This window comes from Coccinella septempunctata, chromosome 2 (genome assembly GCF_907165205.1).
Source record: "Coccinella septempunctata chromosome 2, icCocSept1.1, whole genome shotgun sequence".
Taxonomy (NCBI): domain Eukaryota; kingdom Metazoa; phylum Arthropoda; class Insecta; order Coleoptera; family Coccinellidae; genus Coccinella; species Coccinella septempunctata.
Window position 1 is genome coordinate 19196436 of NC_058190.1, and position 24377 is coordinate 19220812.

Consider the following 24377-nt stretch of genomic DNA (forward strand, 5'->3'; position numbering starts at 1 on the left):
AAACAAACGCGGCAATATTAAACAGAAACCAGTGGCGTAGTTGAAAAGTTGTAAATAATAATATGTAATATCTTTTATAATAGCGGTGTGAAGAATAGTAATGATGGGTGTATATGAATTTGATAATTACATCAATTCGTTTGGAAAATAAAATTGTTTGATATAATTTCTCGTTAAATTGAACTGAAATGACCTGAGGCACGAATTGTTTTCGATATAACTCCGAAGTTTTAAAAGAAATCTTCGCACAAATGGTTATGATATTCCGTAAAAAAATTTCTTTTACTGCTTGCAGACCGCCCCTATTCAACCCTGGGATATCAATTCGGGGTACCAATCTGAAGCACGAATTTTTCCCATATATCTCCGAAGTTTTAACGAGAGTCAAAACGAAATATTCACACATATGATTGTCGACTATCCAAAATATTTGTTTAGTATGATCCATAACATTGCCATACATCGAGGTATTTCAGGTTTTGCACTAGGCCGTTCACTTATTGTGCCAAGGGAAATTTTTTGATAAAGGTAGATTTCAAAAAAAATTGCTAAACCACTGATGTGAGAAAAAATTTATTTTTTCAATAATTCCAAAAATACAGATTCGATCATGTTGATAGCTAGTATTTCAGTAGAAAATAATATGTGATATAGCCTTAAATTTTGTTTTCTACATTTTATTTAGAAATTAATCACAATAATTCATTAAAATTTGCTTTTGTAGTCGAACAGGAATAGAAGAAATATTCCTATAGAAAAAATGAACAAAATCTTATAAGAACAATTCTTAATTATTATTATACTACTCCATCCGGAAAAACATTACAGTACAATGACATAAATTAATAGGTCAATAAGGAGCTCACAAAATTAACTAAGACTCAGACAATTCTCAAAATAGTTAATGCGTCTTTATCAAAATTATACTTTAAATTTAAATGATTGAATGTTCTTATTAAATGATTGAAAACATAATACTGACAAAAAATTCCTTTATAAAAACATATCACAATAATCCTGTAGCTCAACATTTATATGCAACATTTATAATAAGAGGGACTATTTAAAAAGCATAATTCTTTTATTAGATTACTGAATTCATAGCTGAACTTGAATTAAGTATTAGAGATCTGAGATTTTTTGTTGGAGCCTTCTTTTTCTCTTCCTCATTGCTTCCAGTGCCCTCTTTTGTTCTCCAATTTTTCGTTTAGCAAGAGAGAAGGCATATTTTCCTCGTTTTGGTGACCTGAAATCTTCCTCAGTTACATCACCAACAAAACTTTTTCTTTTCCTTCTTGCTCTGAATTCTTTAGTATCGTGTAGTTTTGAGGAAACCAGTGTGTCTGATACATCTGCAGCTGCCAAAGTACAAGATGATTCTGAATTGGTAATTGTAGCAGACAAATCTGAAGCAGTTAATATAGCAGACAATTCTGAAGCTGTTGAAGTTTTAGATAGTTCAGAACCACTCAGTTTTGGGAATTCCTCTACTCTACCAATATCTGAGAGTGTCTGGGTCACACTCCTTCCATCTGAAGCAGTCGATGTGCAACATGAACTGAAATGAAAACATATCAACATAAATTATGGTTGAAAATGATCGCAAGACTAACACTTTTTAAATGATTGTTTTCACCTGATGCATTCGAAATAATATTCAATACACTCACGTATTTGTATGTGGTGCTGCAAATTTTTCAGTATCAAATACTTCTAAGGAATCGACTTTGCCTTATAAATCTGAAGCGGCCAAAGCAACAGACATGTCTGTAGCAGATAAATCGAAAGCAGTCAACGTGGCAGATAAATCTGAAGCACTTGCGGTAGCAGACAAATCTGAAGTTTCTGATAATTCAGAACCAATCGATTTTGAGGACTCCCCAACTTTACCAACATCTGATGGGTCCTGGGTCATATACCTTTTGTCTGAAGCCGCTAATGTGTTACTTGAACTGAAATAAAATATAAAAAATTAGGATTCTTCAATAAGAATTGTGTAATCCCTTGATTTATTATAGTAACATCATTTAAATGATTGATTTCACTCGATACATTCAAAATATTCAGAATACTCACCAAGGATCAGGCAATGAAATCCTGGATGGAATAGCTTCAGTTTTCAAACTTTTTTTTCCAAATTTAAGGATGAAATCTCCGTCACAGAAATGGTCAGAGCAAACATATACCCATTTGGAAGATTCTGAAATTTTCAGTTTTAACGGGTCCATCCATAATTTCTGTCGAGCACTATAAATAGGCATTCTAATGAGAGGAAAAATTCTTTAGTGATAAATTAAGCAATACGAAATTAGTAGTACGAGACTAATGAAAAAAGCTAGGTATCCCAAGCTACGCCTATGGAAAATATCGTTTGATGTTGTTTACTTACCGGTGCATGGATTTCCCACTGCTTTTACTGCTGATCTTTTTGCACACCACACAGCGATTCACCATTTTTGCAGTTTCTAGTTAAAAATAATTATTGTCTAACACCGTTTTCACGTAAATCGTCCAACAATAACGTTTGTATCATTCAAGATTCGAGAATATGTAAACATGTGGCCATTCGAAGTGGGTTGTTAAATAAACAACGTTGCCAAACTTCTTTCTTCTTCATCTCCTTATTTTTTTATATTAAATTTATGAACATAATTTCATTCTGTAACTTGGCTTAGAACATATCCTGAATTCATCAAGCATTAGTACTGTCAGTATTATCATTTATTCAATAGGCGATACATTTTACATTGAAATAATTATGTCATATTTCCTCTCGAACGGAAGCGAAAACCTGGGATTATATACTTTTCCAAAAATATTGCCAACGCTGCTTAACAATTCAGCATCATTCGGATAGCTTCGGAAAACACGATTCTTACAACCAATCGTTGTATGTGGTTTATTGTTTTGGTTTTGATCATCACTTCGGCTTACTTCGGAAAAAACGATTCTTTCAACCAATCGTTGTATGTGGTTTATTGTTTTGGTTCTGATCAAAATATAAACATATAGCTATCTTATTTCGAGGACGTTTTCTCTCTCACTATGCTCTATCTTGGTGTGTAATATCTTTGGTCTATAACTTTCAAAAGAATCTATGTTCCCTTTTTTGTGTATGGGCTTTATCAATGCCAATTTCAAATGATTAGGAAATATACTATACTTGAATTTTATCAATTATTTGTGAAATGACTAATTTTATACTCAATATTTCGTCGAGTGAGAAAGTCGGTGCGAGCATTGCTCTTCAATCTGATATTCCTAAATGCGGATATTGTAGAAATAACGTGGTGAAAAGTTGCGTAAAATGTAGTGTTTGTTAGTCATTCACACTAGCTGTAGGGTGGAATTTGGAAAATGCTGTGGAGAAATAATGGCGTGCCACAGTTCCGGTGCCATAATTGAAGTTGAGAATTCTGAAAAAAAAAACATAAAAGAAGTGTAAAATTCTGAAACCAGCAGTATAATTTATGACTCTACGACGATGGATCTGATGTTAAAAATAATTGAAGAAATAGAAATCTTCTATTAGTGGAAAATATTTTGGTTCTAAAATTCAAGATTTCCGTTAAGGAAAGTGAATTCCGTGAAAAAGATGATCAGATTGCAGTATTGAACAAAAAATTGAAAAATTCTGCACAGGTGCTGGTAGCTGATAACGATGTTTTGATTCCAACTGCGAGTGCGTCAACTGGCGATCGGGAATTGAATTGGAACTCCATACAGAAGAGATCGGCGATTACAGTAGGCAGTGTTCAAGGTACTACAAAAATCAAGAATACACAATAAGGTTTCATAGAAATTCACTGTAGACGCCCTCCACCATCTTCTCAAAGAGGTCGAAGGCAACCTTGCGGCAAAGGAGATTCAGCTCGAAATGTTGGGAAACATTGGGGTTCTCCAGTGAGTGCAAATATCTAGGTGTCAACTGGAGAAAACACATGAATAAGACTCTATGAATGCCACGGCGGCCATGTGGGCTTGCAAAAGACTCTTTATGTGGGCTTGCAAAATACTCTGTGGAAAGACTTGGGGCATGAAACCGCACCACCGCACAGCGGTGGTACGCAATATTGTCACCTATGCGTCTCTAGCATGATGGACAAAAACCGAAGAGGTCACCACACCCAGCTGGCTGCAGAAACTGCAAAAACCTGTCTGTGTTGGTGTAACGGGAGCTATGCACACAGCTTCTACAGCAGCGCTTGATGCCATACTTGATCTGCCTTCCCTACACTTACATGTGAGGAAATGTAGCCTGCTAGAAGCATTCAGAATATCCCTTAACGGGAATCTCCTATCCGGAAACTGGGTTGGACATATAAGGATATTGAATCAACTGGACTCAAACCTCTTGGCAAAACCATCGGATGTTATGCCAATCATTTTCGATTTCGAGACGCTCTTTGAAATGGTCATAGCTGACCGTCCTAGTGCAATAAGTTTCGTAAATCGTTTGGACAAAAAGTCATCCACATAGTTTATTGATGGATCAAAATCAGAAAGGGGCACCGGCATCGGCGTATATGGACCTTAACTGAGGATTTCCAAAGCCGGGAATGAATTCTCTATTTGACAGACCGAGACACTGGCTGTTTACGTATGCGCTCAGGAGTGTCTTGAAATGAACCTCAAAGGTGCGCTTATCTATATCTCCACGGACAGCCAGGACGCGCTGAGGTCTCTGGAATCACACTGCCAGAGATCTCTGCTGACATGGGAGTGCCGTAATACCATAAAGCAACTGGCCAGAGACAAGAAAGTGACTCTATAGTTGGGGAGCCGACGATGCTATATCGCTATTTACTCGAGCACCGTGGAGAACTAGTGGATTTTGAAGATTAGATGGTAGAAAGAAAAACATACTCGAGCGTGTCAGATTTTCATACAGATGGTTAATCTCGGTGTTGTTGACGTATTGACCCATTGATCTGACACTAATCAGGGGGGGTTTTCTTAATCTGACACTTTAAATATGATAAAAATCCCTTTTTTTCGAATATTTCCCCCCCGCCTGTACCTCTAATCGTTTTGTATTCATTATGAAAGTTGTAGATAATAAAATTCTACACAACTTTTGTCTGAAGCAATTTTACATACTAAATAATCAACTATGTAGTGGCAAAGAGGACAGGGGAAATAAAAATCCTTAATGAGATGTCCTCTTTGCCACTACATAGTTGATTATTTAAAAAGTCAGGACACGAATACCAGTGATGAATTTTACATACTCTTAACCGTTCTCGAGTTAGAGGGCGAAAAGGGCGAGAAGCTTAGCCACACATGCGAAAGGGCAAGGTCAATGTAGAATCCCAGTCTAATCTACAATTGTGTCAAAATGACAAGATATTTCTATTATGACAATTTAGTCACGAAAATTTGAGTGTTGTACTATTTGTTTATTTTCCAACGAGTGAATTTTCGCTTTAGCATGTATCGCTAAACACCTCGCATTAACCGCCATATATCTCAAGAACGTTTGAACGTAAAAAAAATTGCTTGTTACAAAATTTGTTGAAAATTGTATGCTCTACAACTTTTATAATGAATGCGAAAAAGATTTGAAGCCCAGAGAAGGAGATAATTCAAAAAAACTGATTTTTGTGACCTTTATGGCCAATTTTTATTGTTTCGGCTTGCTAAAACTGTCAGATTATATTTTTTCCGTTATTCTTGAATCATTAGCTTCAAAATAAGAAAAAACGCCACCGCGCTCGAGAACGCGTCGGGCCCTCGTTACTTGGGCCTCAATTGTTGTACAACTCGCGCATTGCAAGACTTCTGCATTCGAAACTTTGTGGAACCATCTGATGTGCATTATCTGCCTTAGATGACGTTGTTGCGTTTGTTCAAGCTGTTTAATATGTCGCCTGTGGGGCGTCCAGCTTTCGCTTCCGTAAAGAAGCGTTCGGAGGACCACTGCTTTGTAAACAGCTGTCTTGGTCTTCAGATTGAGGTCGTGATTTTGAAACACTCTGTCCTTTAGCTTCCAGAATGCCCGTGATGCCGAATTTATACGGTTTTGTACTTCCGTGTCTAGGTTAGCCCTAGTAATTATGAAGCTTCCCAAGTATTTGAACTGCTCGACCTGTTCTAGAGTTTCATTCTCCAGGCTGATATCTGTTTGAAGGCTTCCTGGCGGACTTACCAGGATTTTGGTTTTGTCGATATTGAGTCTAAGGCCTAAAGCTTCGTATATATGTTTATAGGTGTCCAACCAACATTATCTGTAGATCCTCTGAACTGATAGCGATAAGTGAACAGTCGTCTGCATATTGAAGTTCCGTGATAAACTTGGTAAAGGTTTTTGCTCTGAGGCGCTTCAGGTTAAACAGGCCTCCATCAAATCTGAATCTTATCCCAACACTTCTTACAGGCACACTCATGTCAGGAATTATCGATACAGCTATGGCGAAAATATTGAACAGTAAAGGCGCTAACACGCAGCCTTGTTTTATTCCAGAGTTGGTTGAGAAATGGTCGGTTGTAGAACCATTATGCTGTATTCTAGCGGTGATGTTGGTATGAAGTCTTTTACACACTGCTAAGAATTTTTCGGGTACTCCAAGACGTCCCATGATTTCCCAGAGCGCTCTTCGATTCACCGAGTCGAATGCCTAACTTATTAAATCGATTTATAGTATAGATCCTTTATTGTTGTTCACGAGCCTTCTCTTGCAGCTGTCGTAGTGTAAAAATTAGGTCCACCGTACCTCGATTTGTTCGAAAGCCACTGGGATTCAGGAAATAGCTTTTCTAAGGCCCGTAAGATTAATTGTAGTTTAAACTTCTGATTAAGAAATCTCCGATTAAAGTTAATCTATGGTTTAAACCGTCGTGTCAAGATCAAGTACGAAATGAGAATAGATTAACTAATCCTGTGCAGTTGTCAAAATAGTTGGCTATTTGAACTAATTGTGATTCATTGATTGTCATTTCTTAGTTTTCTGTGTTAATCTTTGGATCAGTGCTTCTGTCAGACTGCAGCGATCAGTTTATTCTGTTGCGATCTTTGTATCAGCATTATTATTGTTATATTATTGAGGTGTGAGGTAAAACCTATGGTTGATACATAGCATTCGGTGCTTCGTTTCTGAAAATATCTACATTTAGTATACCTACTAAATGTACGAAAGGCACATTTCGAAGTGGAAATAAGGAATTGCTTTTGAACATATAGCAATTCAGAATATGGATTGCAAGTGAGACAAAATACGAAATTGAATGTTGATATTTCACCTTGAGGTGGGCTTATTTTTTTCTCAATCTCACTAAAAATTGCTCTTGCAGAAGTTTTGGAGATCGCATTCGATATCATCCCATGTATCCCAATGATTTTCTTGATCACGGAAAATATATGGTCTATCATGATACCTATTGAAATCATTCAGCTCGTGCAAGATTTCAATATCTAAACTCGAATCACTTGCAATCATCATATTCCAATTCCATGTTCATTCTCAAACATTGAACTCAATAATTCTCTAACCAGCAACGCAAACCTAAACACAATTTCTTCAATCAAAACAAACAAGAAACTTCAAAAAACTTCATAGAGCAGGTAAAAAATAGTTTCATAGAATATATAGGGTTTAATCCCTTTTGGATGGTTTAAACCTACTGACCCGAAGGTTTAAACTAATCGATAGTTTAAACCATCCTTGATGGATTAACTATGTTTGATCTTAAGAAATAATCGTTATCCAAAGTTTAAACCCTCATTCTTGGTTTAAACTACGATTAATCTTACGGGCCTTAGAGTGGAATCAGACGATTAGCCATAATCTTCGAGATAATTTTACCGGCCACACTAAGCAACGATATGCCCCTGTAATTGTTGCAATTTGACGTATCGCCTTTGTTCTTATAGATGTTGATAACTAAAGCGTCTCTGAAGTCTTGTGGCACATCTCCCTATTCCCAGATCTTGCGGAATAGTATTAGGAGACTATTGACAATGTCTTCATCCAAGGCTTTGAATATCTCCGCTGGAATGCCGTCTAGACCAGGTGACTTATCATTTTTCATATTTTTTATCGCACTTATGATTTCCGACATCGAGATTTCGTCATCAGGTCTAAAATGGATAAATACCAGTCGTTATTTTGATTCAAGACCTGTGAGTTATGCTCCTTCCATCTTACGAGAATTTTTCTATAATCAGTTAGAATAGCTCCATGAGCATCTCTTATAGGAAAGTTAGCTTTTCTGCTTGGATCATAAACAGTTTCAATAGCTTCGAAAAAACGCCTGTATTCGTGGTTATCGGCGTAAGCTTGTATTTCCCTAGCTTTTTCTTTCCACCAGCTGTCCTTGATTTTTCTTATTTCTTGACGGACCTCGCGTTTTATGTTTATAAAACATTTTTGGGCTGCAACATCGCCAGACTTGTTAATTGCTGTTTTCATCGCTTTGTGTTTTGCCTCCAAAAGGGGTGCGATATGAGTATCTCTGTCGGCGAACCAGTCTGGGGATTTTCGGGAGCGTTCTGTGTCCAGTATTTCTTTCTCTGTATTTGTAAGAGATGATTTGAAGAGGAGACAGTGACTCTCAATGTCGTCAATATAATCCGATGGTGTTAGGCTATCTTTGACGGCAGCTGTGAAGCTTTCCTTCGTAGAAGTGTTTTGTAGTTTGGAGATTTGAAGGCGCTCTCTTAGTAACTTTGACTTGCGTTGGTATTTCGGGAGCATTGAGATCTTCATTCTCGTGATGACCAGCCTATGATCCGTCCAGCACTCCAGATCTGCTCTGGGTTTAGTCACCAACACCTCTTTGAGATATTTTCTTCTCACGATCACATAGTCGAGAGTATGCCAATGCCCTGAGCGCGGTGGAACCAGGTCCCCCTTGAATTGGGTCTCCTAAGAAAGTAGGTGTTCGTTATACACATATTGTGTTCTGCACAAAGTGCCAGCAGACATTCTCCGTTCGAGATGAATAAGTACATAGATATGGAAAAAGACATTCCACTAGAGAGATCTGAGGAAGAGAAATCAGAGTGGAAATTTCAGTCTAGGAGAAAACCTAAATCTCGGAGAACACTTGTTGTGGGGAATTATGATGATCCATCTCCAGTTGAAGGTATTGAAAAATACAGGGCACGGGGACACTTCATGTCTCTTACCTGAGACCAACAACAACAGTGGAGGAACTTCAATAATTTTTGGCTGAAAACTTCACTGGTGTGAAATGTGAACTAGTGAAGACAAGATACCCGGAAAGCTATGCATCTTTCATAGTGTCTATAAGAGAGAATGAGTATGATAAAGTTTTAGTTAGCACCAATTGGTTCAACAGAGCAAGTGATCATCGTTTTCTTCAGCACCAGGCTTTTCTTTTGAAGCCGGCCTCTTGAACGCTACTTCGGAATAGCCTTTTCAGGGACAAATTAAGTAAGATCAGGATAATTCATCAAAACATGGAGTGTTGGTAATAAGATACTCATGTTGGATGACATTTTCTCAGAGGTAAGTTCCGATTTTTACTACTTAATGAACATTAGCAAGACAATATCAATTTAATAAAATTAAGAAACTTCTCACTCTGCACAAGTTATTGCAGGATAATTATGGAGCATGGTGGTGTTGTCATATATAAAAGGGATAATTGCATTTATGACTTTCATGTTGTAAATATTGAAGGCGTTTTTTAATGTTGTTGCATCAGAATTATTTCAGCTAGGGGTTTAGCGATTGCTGCTTGTTATAGACCTTTATCGGAAGATGATTGCTTATTTTAGCAAGTTTTTAATGAATTTCTCGTTTTTTTATGTAATATGTCATGTAGGGTAGTTATTGGTGGAGATTTAAATATGGATCTTTCAACTGTTAGTGATAACTCAGCATTTTTAGAGATTCTATTGCATGGTTTAATTTTCAAGCAGTAAATTCTTCACCGACTAGAATCACTCAAACATCGAAAACATGCTAATAATTTTCTGATTCATTTCGATGATGGTTTTTCAGTGGAGGTGAATGAATTTTTCATTTCCGATTACAGTGCTATTGTAATTAGAGTGGAATCTAGTACTTGTGAAAGAAAATATAAGCGTCCAGTCCATGCCAGAGTGCATAGCGCTGAAAATATTGAGATCTTCAGGTCATATTTAGATCGGGAAAACTGGGCTGATGTTTTTGATCATGTATGTCCCAATATGGCATTCAACTGTTTTTCGCAAATACTTCTGTACTACTACGAGAAATCGTTTCCTATTAAAGAATTCAACGCTTGTTCAACACATGCAAGAGTTGTAATTGATAATCCTGAATTAAGAGAGCTTAAAAACCAAGTAAGCTTATTTGGTGAACTAGCCAAGTAGGATGAACAATTAAAGGATAATTATCGGTTTTATAACGAAATGTATAGGGAAAAACTATCTGATATTCATGTGATGCATTGTGATACTGAAATAGCTCAGTCTAGTAATAAAACAAAAACTACTTGGAAGCTTATCGAGAGCATCTAAAAAAACAATACTGTAAAGATGACATAAGTATTGTAGAGAATGGCGTAAGAATTTCTGATGTCGATGTAGCAAATAATTTCAATGCTAATTTTCTAAATTTAACCCCATTGTCAGCTTATGTTGATACTGAATTCACAGATAGTAATGTCCAGTTCAATTGTAAACCATGATGTTTATGACTCCTGTATGTGAGGGTGATGTGTTGATTTGATCGCTAAACTCAAAAAAACAAACTCTGCGGGATTTGATAACATATCCAATAAAATGATAAAGATATGTAAGCTGGAACTTTGTAAGCCATTAACTTTTGAATCTATCCATCGAGGCAGGTATTTTTCCGGACAAACTCAAGCTAGCCATAGTAACACCTGGGTTGTGTTCGGAATCAACGTCGAACGTTGTCCAACGCGCTCTTTAACAGGACTTAACCAAAATTATAGACCAATCAGTCTACTATCAGCACTAGGAAAAATCGTCGAGAGGGTTATCGCTAAAAGGTTGAATGAGGAAACAGAAATGTTGAAAATAATTCCACCCGAACAATTTGAATTTCGACGAGAACATTCGACTGAACTCCAATTGCTACGGCTCATAGAATACGTTACCGAAGGAATGCAGACCAAACAGGCCACAGGATTAGTTCTGATGGATATCGAGAGAGCTTTTGATATAGTATGGCACGAAGGCCTAATCTACAAGATGAAGAAAGTAGGATATTCGACCAAGCTTTGCAAGATTATAAGGAACTATCTAAGGAATAGAAACTTTTATTAGATTGATTTTCACGGAACTTTGAGGAAAGCAGTTGGTCAAAAAACTACATTCAACTAATGCCAACGTTTCGTAGATATATTTCTACTTCTTCAGGGCAAAGTCGAACTTATGATTTACACACAAAAGATGTCAATATTAGCTTGTTGAGCAAATTGGAATCGAACTTGTAGAGAAACTTAGGAAAACTCCGTCTAAAATTTGAAGTAGAAATATATCTACGAAACGTTGGCATTAGTTGAATGTAGTTTTTTGACCAACTGCTTTCCTCAAAGTTCCGTGAAAATCAATCTAACATGTCGCTACAAGGAAATGATCTATCAGACCAAGAAACTTTTATGTTAAGATAGATGGAGCAACCTCTCAAACCAGACAATTGGAAGCGGGAGTGCCTCAGCCCGGGTGTCCACTGGAAGTGTACTCGAGCGGCTACGCGCTCACTCGAAACGAGCGTGAACGTGCGGCAAGCCGCTACAGATCCCAAGTAACGTATTTCAATACAGCGTTGTCCACTGCAGGCGACTTCGAGCGAGCTTTTTCAAGCGGCTACGAGCTCGTACGCGCGATCCGCCTGAAATGGGATCTGTAGCGAGTGTAGCGCGTGCACTCCCGTTGGCTCATTCATTTCAGTCCGGTTAAATTGAGATTCAGTAAGGATTTTGTGCCTATAAAAGATTTCTATTGCTTATCAGTATCCTAATTAAATAATCTTGGCTTTTTTACTTCAAATGAATTGAGCATAACTTTTGGCGGCCAAGAAATAGGGTTTTTTTGTAGTTTTTCAATCATATGTCTTCAAGAAATACGGATATCGACTGATTACTTGCGAGAAAAGCTATAGAGTACTGAATTCTACGTCGAATGAGATCAAGTGTGTACTTTTTCTCACTAATGGATCCCAAAGTTGGGACAATTTTCTGAAACATTTTAAAATGTTATATTTCATATTGATTTCTCGGAAAAATCTTTGAAAGCAGCTTATATATGAGAGAAGTATAAAAGCGTATAAAAAAGTTGTAAAGCATTAAATTTCTCATCGATTGAAAACACGCGTTCATTACACAAATAAAATTTTTTCGTTAAGATTTCAGATTTAAAACGCCATAGACCATTTCGTGGTCATGGACAGTCAACGACAATATCTCTGAAATTTTGCTCAACATTGATATATTCTAATATGGAAACGGGTTGAGGAACGCCGCCTCAATCGAGAATTCAGTGATCTATAATAAAAAAAATTAAGCTTTGTTTATATTCAGTTTTCCAGGGGAGATAAAATCGAAAAAAAAAAAACGAAAACACGCATTTTTGGTCACCAAAAAATTAGCTGAGGAAGAAACCTAGGATAGTTTTGCTGGATGAGTCGTTCAAACAATTGAATACTTATTGGAAGAATTGTTTCTCGTTGTTTTCATCGCATTTTCAGTAAAATAAAATTCGATTCATTCAGTAGTAGTTGGGACACATAAGGTCTGTTCTTCGATTGACAGTAGAAATGATTGAATTCTCGATTTGATTTTGGCTATAAAAATTTGGATCGTCGATGCTGCTTCGGTATAGTCGAGCGTGTTACGATAGTCTGGGAAAGTGTGAATAAGATAAGATAAATTGAAAATAAGAGCGTGAGGTAGAGGTTTTTTCAAAGTTCAATTGGTGGGTGATTGAATTTTCAGGTGAGTCTGCCCGTTTCACAAAAATTGAGAAAAAGGAAATAAAACACTCAAGAAAAAAGGTTAATAACAACAAACCCGATATAGTAAAGGAAAGCTGTAACTGACGAGCCAGCGGTAGAGGCGGGTCAACACCTGAATTAAGTAGGGGGCTGACGCAACCGCTCTGCTGACGCACGGCGGTTATACGCGTAAATCGACGAGGATACGGCAACAGGTGATCCTTAATGAGTCTAGCGGATAAGAAACGCAATAGGAGTGACGAGTTCGAAGAGATAGAAGCGGAGTCTATTGGAAGGAATAAAAAAGTACTGAGATCACCAAACCTGAAACTAAGAAAGGGTGGGGAAGAAATGGATTCCGGAAACCTAGAACATATGTTCAAGATGATGATGGAACAAATGATGGTGGAAATGAGGAAAAATACAGAAGAACTAAAGATTGAGATCAAGAATATGCGGGAAGAAATGCAGAAAAGAGAGAAAAAATCGAATGAGGAGAAGAAAATGTTAGAGAAAAGAATTGAAGTTCTGGAAGATAAGGCCGAAAGAGAGGAAAAAAGAAGGAGGAGAAACAATATTGTAGTCAAGAATCTTGCAATTGAGGTTGGAAAAGAGAAGGAGGAAATTCAAACGTACATAGAAAATGAACTGAAGACAAAAGTTGAAATTAAAAGAGCATACAGAATAAATCAAGTTACAAATATTGAAATGTTTGTCGCTGAAGTAGGTAGTTGGGAGCAAAAACAACAGGTAATGAAGAAGAAACATAATTTGAAAGGAAAGAAAACAATTATAGAAAACGACCTTACCCCAAAGGAGAGACAAATCCAGAAGCAGATCCTAGAAATAGGAAAAGTGGAGAGAGACAAAGAAAGAAATGTGAAAATAGGATATCAGAAAATAACGATAGATGGAATACTATATGTCTGGGATGAGAAGGAACAAGGAGTAAAGGAACAAAATGTAACTCGGAACAGAGGAAATTTAGCAAAAAACTAATTATGATTAGTGACCACGGAAGTGCTGAAAAGATGACGACTAAGCAGGAAAATGAAGATGAATATGGAAACACACAGAGAAAAGAGATGACTAGGGGAAAGAAAGTGGGAAATATGGAGGATAATATTCTGGTTGGAACGAAAATTAAATGGAGAGAGTGGAAATTGGCCACATGGAATGTTAGAGGAATAAGGGGAAAAGAATTGGATTTAATAGGAGAGTTTGAGAGGTATAACATTGACGTTTTAGGTATAACAGAGACAAAAAAGAAGGGGAAAGGAGAACAATTGATGGAAAATGGGCACATTCTGGTATACGGTGGAGTGGAATATGAAAAACACGGTGCAGCGGGAGTGGGATGTCTGATAAATAAGAGATGGAGTCAATTTGTGGACCACTGGGAGGTGTACTCTGAAAGGATTCTCTTACTGCGTCTAAAAAAGAGTACGAACCGAATTATATCTATATTGGTAGTATACGGGCCGAACGAGGATGCAAGAGCGGAAGAAAAAGATAAATTCTGGGATGAATTGAATATGGCAAAGGAGAACTGTAAGGGAAAAATTATAATATGCGGAGATATCAACGGTAGAGTTGGTATTTCACAGGATAATAATGGAGTTGTGGGCAAATATGGTGAAGATAAGAAGACAAATAATGGAAATAGACTTATTGAATACTGCAGAGTGAACGATTTAATAGTGACGAATACTTTCTTTGAACATAAGGATATTCATAAGTACACAAGACAGGGACCAAAAACAGAAGATAGATCAATTATAGATTACATAGTCGTGGAGAGGGATAGTAGGAGAGAGGTGAATGATGTGAGAGTATACAGGGGAGCTGAATTAGGAACCGATCACTACATGTTGGTTGCGAAAATGGTAGAAGAGGATGAGGGAGGGAAGGTCGAAAAACAAAATGAAAGATGTTATGAACGGATTAAATATTATAAGCTAAGAGAACGTGTGAATGCAGAGAAGTACAGAACAAAATTAGAAGAAGAACTTTCAAGGGTAGATGTAGTCAACTGTAACTGGAGGCTGGAGGATTTGTGGGTCGACTTCAAGACAAAAGTATTGGCAACAGCTAAGGAGGTTTGTGGAAGTGTAAGAGTCAAAGGAAAAAGGAAATATACTTCTTGGTGGAGTGAGGACATTAAAAAAGAGATAAAATGCAAGAAGAACAGATGGAAAGAATACTTAAGAGAAAGAACTGAGGAAAGTTATATGAGGTACAAGGAAAAAAGAAAAATAGTTAAAGAAATGATCAAGAGCAACAAGGAAAAGAACTGGACTGAGTTTGGGGATAAAATGGAAAAATATGCTAATGAGAACAAAAAATTGTTCTATAGAATGTTAAAAAATACGAGAAAGAAAAAGGGATTAGAACAAATAACCATAAGAAACAAACAAAAGGAATTACTGACAAGTGAGAAGGAAATCATGGGAAGATGGAGAGAGTATTTTATAGAACTCTTGGAGGGAAACGATGGATATGTCATGCCTGAGGAAGCTGTCGGAAAGGATGCTCGAACAAACACTGATGAAGACCATATAAGTATAGAGGAAATTAACGAAGCATTAAATAAGTTGAAAAGTGGAAAATCAGCTGGATGTGATCTGATAGCACCAGAGATGATGAAAAATATGGGGAATATCGGTAGAGAAATTTTTAGAGTGATCTGTCAGAAAACGTGGAACGAGAAAGAAATACCGGAGGACTGGAGGAGGGCTTTGATTGTTCCTATCTATAAGAGCGGAGATAAAAAAGAATGTAGTAATTACAGAGGGATAACATCAATGAATACTGCGTTGAAGGTGTATGAATCTATACTCGAACAGCGACTGAGAGCACATGAAGAGAAATCCCTAGACGAGGCACAAAGCGGGTTCATTAAAGGAAGAAGTACTCAAGATCATATATTCACAATTAAGCAGATAATTGAGAAAGTAAGGAAAAACAAAAGGACTCCCTATTTTGTGTTTATAGATTTGGTCAAGGCTTTCGATAAGGTCAGAAGAAAGAAGCTGTGGGAAATACTAAGGAAGCGTGGTGTTGACTCAGGAATGTTGCAGTCGATCCAGAGTATTTACAAGAGAAATGTTAACTTTGTCATAAGGCAAAACATGAGATCAGCAGAATTTGTAACAAGGGATGGACTGAGGCAGGGGGGAACACTAAGCCCTCTGCTGTTTATAATATTCTTGGATGAAATTATAAAAGAATGCAAGGAAAATATGTCTAAATTGTTTGTAGGACACTGGAGGATGGAGAGGATAGAGATATCAGAATGTGCGTTTGCAGATGATGTGGTGCTGATGTCGGGAAGTAAGAGGGGAATACAGAAAAATGTGGATATCTGGTATGAAACATTGAAGAAGTATGGAATGGAAATCAATAGAAAGAAGACAAAAATAATGAGAGTTTCAGAGGAGGAGGATGAAGTGAGGGTGGAAATAGAGGGAGAGGTGATACAGCAGGTAGAACAGTTCATCTACTTGGGGGTCAGTATTGATAGGAGGGGAAATCAGGAAGGAGAGTTGAATGATAGTTTGGCGGTATGTGCTGGGGTGAGTTACCAAGTAAGTGTCAAAAGAGGTATCATTAAAACACTTTATGATAGAGCTAATTTAATTTCATCTACACCCGAAATTAGAAATAATGAAGTTGACTTCATTAAACATTTTCTTAGGGATAATCAATACCCAAAAAATTTTATTGAAAAAACAATATTAAATTTGGAGAGAAAAATGACTAATCAAAATCGTAATAATGATCAGGAACAACCAACAAACCGTCAAGAACAACCAAATTTATTGAATGTAATTCCTTATGTTAATGGCCTTTCAGAAAAAATAAGAAGAATCGGTTCGAAGTTCAACATACGAACTGTTTTTAAAACGCAAAATGATTTAAGATCTATATTAACAAAGACTAAACCTTTGAACGAAAAACAAAAATCAAAAAATTGTATTTACAACATACCCTGTATTTGTGGTAAAACTTATACAGGTGAAACGTCCAGACCTCTAGAAATAAGAAAACGCGAACATAAAAATAATATTAAAAATAGAGAAATTAATCGATCACAAATCGCAGATCACATTTGTTCTAATACGGGAGACCACATGATGGATTGGGACAACACTAAAATTTTAATGACAGAACCAGACCATTTTAAACGAAAAATTAAAGAGTCTACGTGTATTCTATTAGATCAAGATAATAATTTGGCAAATTGTTCGATAGGAATAGGTCATATTTGGATCAATTTACTAAAGAAGGAGCTGTCATCCGGTAATTTCAAAATTAAATGAATCAACGTTTCTGTGCAGTCTCTGTTTCTGTGTGTTGGCAATTAATGTCAGACAAAAAGCGACAATTCAGAAGATTTTCAAGAGTAGATTTTTCCGTCTGATGAAGGAGTCTGATATAGACTCCGAAACGTTACGAAGAATTATAATTTCAACGTTATTTATTTTGAGTTCATTGTCAGGCAACAATTTTTTCTAGTTAATTTGCTCCTGACAAATTAATGCAAGAATTTACGCAGGAGCAAATCGTTGATTTCATTTTTAATTGATTTTGTTTCAGAGATTGGGAGTGAAAACCCTAAAAAGTTTATGAAGAGATGCAAAATCCTCCCAAAATAAATTTCAATCGATATCTTCAGAATCAAATTATTCAGCATCTATTATTTCTCATTCACTTGGGTCACAAAGAATGATTGGTTTTGTGCCCTCTTTCAGATTAGTGTTTGTTCTTAAACCCAGTATTTGTCTTCAGTTTCAGTCATAATACAATTTTGTGTATTCATTATTTTTATAAACCCAAAATAGCCGCTGTCACAAAATAGTGAACTATCAATTTTTCAACAAATATCTCGATATTTGTGGGATTGGTAGGTTTAATGATATTAGAAATAAGTCGCATATAGAAAGCATTTATTCGGTTGTGAAAAATAATATTGGAGTTGGTATATTCAACATTTATAATACATTATATGTTCTAAACAGATAATTTCAATTTTTTTAAATGCAATCCGGAAAACGATGACGATGTTCGTTTATCAATTGTAAAAGGAACTGTAACTGTTTATTCTTCATTCTTCTTTTAGTAGTTATTGCATTCTTCAATTAAACCAATAACTCGCTCCAGTCGCTCCACTGAATCGTTAACAACAGAAAGATCCTATCATCTATATGTTACTTTCACTACATAATGCCTTCTCCAATGAAATCATATAGCGAGAATTTTGTGAATGCGGCCATTTTGGGTTTGCAAAAATAATGAATACACAAAATTGTATTATGGATGAAACTGAAGACAAGTACCGAGTTTACGATCAAACACTAATCTGAAAGAGGGCACAAAACCAATCATTCTTTCTGACCCAAGTGAATGAGAAATAAGAGATGCTAAATAATTTGATTCTGAAGAGTATGAAATACTAACTCCCTAACAATTGTTGAGGTTGACAATTTGGGGATGTCATAAATGATTTAAATCTAAATAGACTCCTATCAATTGTAACTTTCGAGAAGGATTTCCTGATTTTCAAAGTAAATTCCAATAATTTCTCCCCGATATCCGAGTGAAAAGAGCTACTTCGACAAAACTTTAATTTCAAGCTCTAATAACTTTTCGAAAAGCCGTTTTATGGAAAAACTTTAGGTGGCAGTTTTTGTAGAGCACCTAACTCCCTACATAAAAATATATCGCTCAATGGAATCCGTCCATTGGTTTGCGAACTGGAATTTTTTAACTAGAAATAAATTTTTTTTCCCTGCTATTAGTAGGGAAAATAGAAATCCTCGATGAGCGACCTCTAAATAATAAGATTTTTGGCTAATATTTTCACAGACGTCATTTTTCAGTGTCCTGAAGATAATAAGGGATGTGTTTCTCGAAAAAAAAGAAAGTAGATTTTTTTGAATCAGTCTAATATATATATATATATATATAAAAATTGCAGCCATCGCAAACAACAAGCAATACTGGATTGAGCACGATCCTTCGGCTCCAACACTGAATTGAACGCACGAAGCCGCCTCCAGTAGACAACCTCTGTAGCGCCGCGCCGCCTGTTTTGTAGAGGCATCTATGTTGTTGTACATCTGTACAAACGCTCGTTTCGCGTGAGCTTGTAGCCGCTCGAATACGCTTCCAGTGGACACCCGGGCTCAAAGATCTGTACTTGGACCTCTACTTTACGTAATATACGTTCATGATATCCCGAACAATGCTAGAAATATGCTCACCTTGTACGCAGATGACAAAGGAATAGCGTTCAGACATCGACGCCCAGAGATCATACACCAGAGACTGCAGGAAACCATAGATGAATTACTCAAATGGTGCATCAAATGGAAAATCCAAATCAATGGAAGAAAGACTCAAGCAATATTATTGCAAAAGAGAAGATTGAGGATGGAAGAAAACCTTGAAGTTGATGGAGAAGAGGTTGAACGGAAAAATGAAACAACATACCTAGGAGTGAAGCTTGACAGAGTGCTAACATGGAAAAACCACATCGAATATGCAGTTGATAAAACAAAAGCCGCAATGAGTAGACTTAATCCAATCATAGGCAGAAGAAGTCATATGAATAAGAACATCAAGTTGACGATGATTAAAACTATCGCGCGACCACAACTCACATATGGATCGGCGGCATGGTGCTTCGCAGCCAAGACCCACATCAAGAGAATACTGAAAACTCCTTAGAATGGCGATGGATGTACCCTGGTTTGTTAGAAACAAACAAATCTACAAGGACTTGGAATGGAAACCAGCTACAGAATTTATGAAGAGAAAGGCGGAAAGGATATTCGACAAAGCCAAACAACATCCCAATGAGGAACTACGAAGATTAGTCGACTACGATCCAACAGAAGAAGCTAGAAGGTCAAGAACCTACCACCGAAGACTGAGAGATCAGTTGAGGATTTAAATATAACCAAAGAAGAGCTTAACCTATAAAAGATATAGGCAGCATACAACTATAAACATGACTATGATCGTGTGAGAGTCCAGAAACCATAAAGCGGTGAACACATATGAGCGGCCGCGGCCACGATCACGATCGTGACATCGCGACTGAACGCCGCTATATCGCTGAACAGATCGTGATATTATGTGCGCAATAATACATTTGCATGGGACGAGTTCGATCGTTTCTCGATCGTGAACGTGATCGTGGCCGCGGCCGCTCATATGTGTTCACCGCCTAAGAGTCAACTGGTTAATAGGCAAAATGCCCGGAACCTATGAAGAAGCAGTTAAGGGTTTTAAGTGGGTCTCGAGCTCAAGAGAGTGAGAATCCCCACACTGTTCCCCCTCAGGAGAGGGTGTGTTCGTCTGTTTTGCAGATTTTCCCCCTGCTACATAAAAAAAAACAGGACTTAACGATCCGACAACCAATAGAACAACCGTTTCAGACGTCGGACGCACACAGGGCGATGATTCGACGTTGATTCCGAACACAACCCTGTGTACAAGAGAGGAGACAGTAATTCTTATGACAGTTATCATTCTGTTAGTATCTTGTCAAGTATAGGAAAACTTTATGAGCTAAAAATGAATGATCGATTAGCTTATTTCTTTGAAAAACAACATTCATTGATTTTTATGACACAACATGGGTTCACGAATAACTGCAGCACTGAAACTGCCCTTTATAAATTTCATAAAGAAATTGTATCATATCTGGATGGTGGTATGAAGGTTGTGGGTTTTTTAAGATTTTGTGATATTTGGAGGATTACTGAGTAGTGTTCTATCCATTAGTGGGGAAGTCCCTCAGGGGTCGATTGTAGGCCCTGAATTATATGTAATCTATAGTAATGATCTTCCTTGGTTCGCCCGGAAAAGATTACCGTTATGTCAAATTATGTGTTTTGGCGAAGATACCAATATTCTTGTTTCTATTGCTAATATTGAGCAAGTCAGAATTGATGTTGCTAGTATTTTTACCGATATTTTTAAATAGTCGGGGAAAAATGGTTTGTTAATTAATATGTCCAAAACTCATGTGGTACATTTTTCACTGAGAGAACCGAGGAGAGATGTGACGCAATTCGAACTGCGGATTGTGAAATTCCTTTTGTTGCCCCCAATTCTTCTGGGTATTGTAGTGGATGCTAGATGTCGATAGACTGAGCATATAGAATTTTTGTGTGGGAAATTACGTACTCAAATTCATGAAAAACTATTGGAGTAATGCAATATTGAGAACAATTTATTTTGCTAGTATTCATTGTCACTTGGGATATGGTGTGTTGAATTGGGGATGTTCAACTGATGTTAAAAAAATATTCCTTTTACAGAAGTATGCAATTAGAATACTTGGATTCCTTTTCGAGAATCATGCAGATCAGGCTTCAAAGATTTGAGAATACTCACATTAACAGGAATATACATTTTTGAAATTTGCGTTTATGTGTATGAGAATAGATCTTTATTTATAGCTGATACGAGTCATGTTTATAAGACTAGAGAAAAATTTTTGTTAGCTCCTAAGAAACATAGTACTGCGTATTGCCAGAAAAATTTGCAATTTAGAGGATGCAAGATTTTTAATGCATTACCCTTCGAAATACAAAGTGCTGCGAATGTTTTTGTCTTCAAAAACAGGGATCAATCATTACTTCTGAATAAGAATTGTTATTCCATTTCAGAGTTCTTTGAATGAACGATTGTATTCGACGTTTTCTTTTGTTTATATGCTTTTATATTAAACTTAAGAAATAAAGATTATTATTATTATCTCACAGACACATTTTTTCATTACATTAACAGGAACTCCGTCACAACTACATTTGTATTTTTTTTTTATTTTGGTTGACATTAGAGTCCCTTGGGACTCTAAATGAAATATCAAAGTACAAATCTGGATCAGTTGCTGATTGAAATACACATATGTTACGTCAATGTCAGCTGATGTTCTAATGTCGCTTGGCTGTTTTACTAAAATTATCCATTCCGATATTCATTTCCGATGGAAAATTTCATTAGAATTCGAATTGATGAACAATCAAAGTGGATCACGGCACCTACCAAAATCTGCTGACTGAAAAGAACACGGTACAACAACCGGGGACTTCGCGAATCCATTTGTGACCAAATAAGGAAATGTTATTTTTATTGTTATGGTTCGATTTAGTATATAAGCATGGATTGTAATTAATAAATCATCATTCACTTATCGTTTGATCAATTTACCTCACCGGTAACTGTGGAGTTAAGACTTCCCTTGAACGTTCTGAGTCTGCTCGTTCAGTTGCCTCAAGTGTTGTTTCAAACAATGGAAGCAAAATCCGGCTCCTTCGAGCCGGATCGAGAGAAAGGATTTACGGCCCTAATCTCGATCACACCGCCAGCGTCTGTGGGGAAGCCTTCCAGAGCCAACGCCAGCGCCAGCAGAAGCCCTCCAGAGCCAACGAAAAAATCCGTGAAGAAGCCATCCAGCGCCAAATCCGAGCCAGCGAACAAGCCTTCCGGATCCACATTTCCAGAACCCCAGGGAACAGAACGAATCCACTAGGAAAACGAGCGCCAGAAAAGAAGTCTTCCAGAGCCACAAGCTCAAAGGAACAATAATGATCAAAATAACATCTGCGATGAATTCTACGCAAAATCTCACACAAGAAATCAAGCTGGCACATATACGGTACTCCTACCATTCAGAGATAATGAACAATCCTTAGAAAAATCCAAAAAAACCGCCGACGCTCGTCTTCTGCAGATGGAGAAGAAGTTCATGAAAGACAAAACATTGGGGACGATGTATAGAGAGTTCATATAAGAATGCATTCAACTGAACCATATGATACCATCGGATCGAATTACAAACAAAACAAGATACTACATTCCTCATCAGGCCGTAATCAAAGAAGATCGGGAAACAACCAAACTAATCAGTTTAAATGACATACTTCACACGGGCCCTAAGCTTCAACAATTATTTCAAATTATCCATTCCGATATTCATTTCCGATGAAAAATTCCATTAGAATTCGAATTGATGAACAATCGAAGTGGATCACGGCACCTACTGGTCTGAAATCTGCTGACTGGAAGGAACACGGTACAACAACCAGGGACTTCGCGAATCCATTTGTGACCAAATAAGGAAATGTTATTATATTTTTATTGTTATGGTTCGATTTAGTATATAAGCATAGATTGTAATTAATAAATCATCATTCACTTATCGTTTGATCAATTTACCTCACCGGCAACTGTGGAGTTAAGACTTCCCTTGAACGTTCTGAATCTGGTCGTTCAGTTGCCTCAAGTGTTGTTTCAAACAATAGAAGCACAATACGCAGCTTTTCTATCATATTTCGTATCTGTTTCCCGAGTCGAGAGAAGTACGTGCTTATATGCTCCGGTTATTCGTCTTTCGTTTGTTGATATCCGCGGACATGGATGTGCTGTGATTTTCGAAAAAACAGAGAATTCCCAAGCCTCTAAATCAGTTGATCTTTGCTCTTAACTCTACCACTCGGTGCTTACGAAATAAGAAGTACGGCACAAAATAAATGATAACCATTAACTCAACAGTTTTCCCTCGCACTTAAAATAGCATGTTTGTTTCGAATTTTTTCATCAGGTGTTTAGATTTTTGGAGTATATGATAAGAATGCGTTGAGACGCAGTAGAAACGAAAATATGCTCAACCGAATGCTATTTTGCTATTAAAAATATGTGAAATTCATATAAAAAAGTATTAGAATTACTATTTTCAAAGATTTTTTTAATTCCTGAAAATTTGCGCCTCTCAAGCCTTTTCATCTTTTCCATTAGCTTCTACATTTTTAGACGATGGGCTGACGTTACACTTAAGTTTAGCCGGTTAATCTCAAGATTATGTTCACAACTATCTTTAGCCGTAAAATATATGTTATATAGCGAATACTATGTACCAAAAATACGAATTATGCATTTCTTTCTACTCACCCTGTAATTTTGAAAAGAGCTGAGTAAATGAATGTTTCTCAATAAACTTTTTAGGGTTTTCACTCCCAATCTCTGAAACAAAATCAATTAAAAATGAAATCGACGATTTGCTCCTGCGTAAATTCTTGCACTAATTTGTCAGGAGCAAATTAACTAGAAAAAATTGTTGCCTGACAATGAACCGAAAATAAATAACGTTGAAATTATAATTTTAAGTGGTAACGTTTCGGAGTCTATATCAGACTCCTTCATCAGACGAAAAATCTATTCTCGAAAATCTTCTGAATTGTGGCTTTGTTTGACATTAATTGTCAATACATAGAAATAGAGACTGCAGAGAAACGTTGATTCATTTAATTTTGAAATTACCGGATGAGAGCTCCTTCTTTACTAAATTGATCCAAATATGATCTATTCCTACCGAACAACTTGCCAAATTATTATCTTGATCTAATAGAATACAGACTCTTTAATCTTTCGTTTATAATGGTCTGGTTC

At 36.8% G+C, this 24377-nt stretch overlaps 2 protein-coding genes across 7 annotated transcripts in view; one reads left to right on the top strand and one right to left on the bottom strand.

Moving 5' to 3' along the window:
- The window catches only part of LOC123307700, a 322483-nt gene that overhangs the window by 208816 nt on the left and 89290 nt on the right, over positions 1-24377 (top strand). The window lies entirely within an intron of this gene.
- LOC123307703 lies at positions 473-23960 on the bottom strand. 4 transcript variants are annotated; one of them, XM_044890110.1, is made up of 4 exons: positions 23880-23960; positions 2390-3416; positions 2077-2262; positions 473-1558 (listed from the first exon to the last, which is right to left on the bottom strand). In XM_044890110.1, exons 2-4 carry the CDS (start codon positions 2452-2454, stop codon positions 1123-1125), a joined length of 687 nt encoding a protein of 228 aa, XP_044746045.1. In that variant the 5' UTR covers positions 2455-3416; positions 23880-23960; the 3' UTR covers positions 473-1122. The 4 variants fall into 4 exon arrangements, 3 of the variants coding, with proteins under 3 accessions (XP_044746045.1, XP_044746047.1, XP_044746046.1); XM_044890112.1 differs by lacking the exon at positions 23880-23960 and adding an exon at positions 1637-1952 and having other exon boundaries at positions 2390-4178; XM_044890111.1 differs by lacking the exon at positions 23880-23960 and adding an exon at positions 1671-1952 and having other exon boundaries at positions 2390-4177.

Bases quoted from the DNA above. Each gene is read 5' to 3' on its own strand.
- LOC123307703 (XM_044890110.1), bottom strand. From the start codon at position 2,454: ATGGTGAATCGCTGTGTGGTGTGCAAAAAGATCAGCAGTAAAAGCAGT. The intron at 2,263-2,389 runs GTAAGTAAACAA...TCCTCTCATTAG, and splicing joins AGTGGGAAATCCATGCACCG to AATGCCTATTTATAGTGCTC. The intron at 1,559-2,076 runs GTGAGTATTCTG...TTTTCATTTCAG, and splicing joins ATTTCATTGCCTGATCCTTG to TTCATGTTGCACATCGACTG.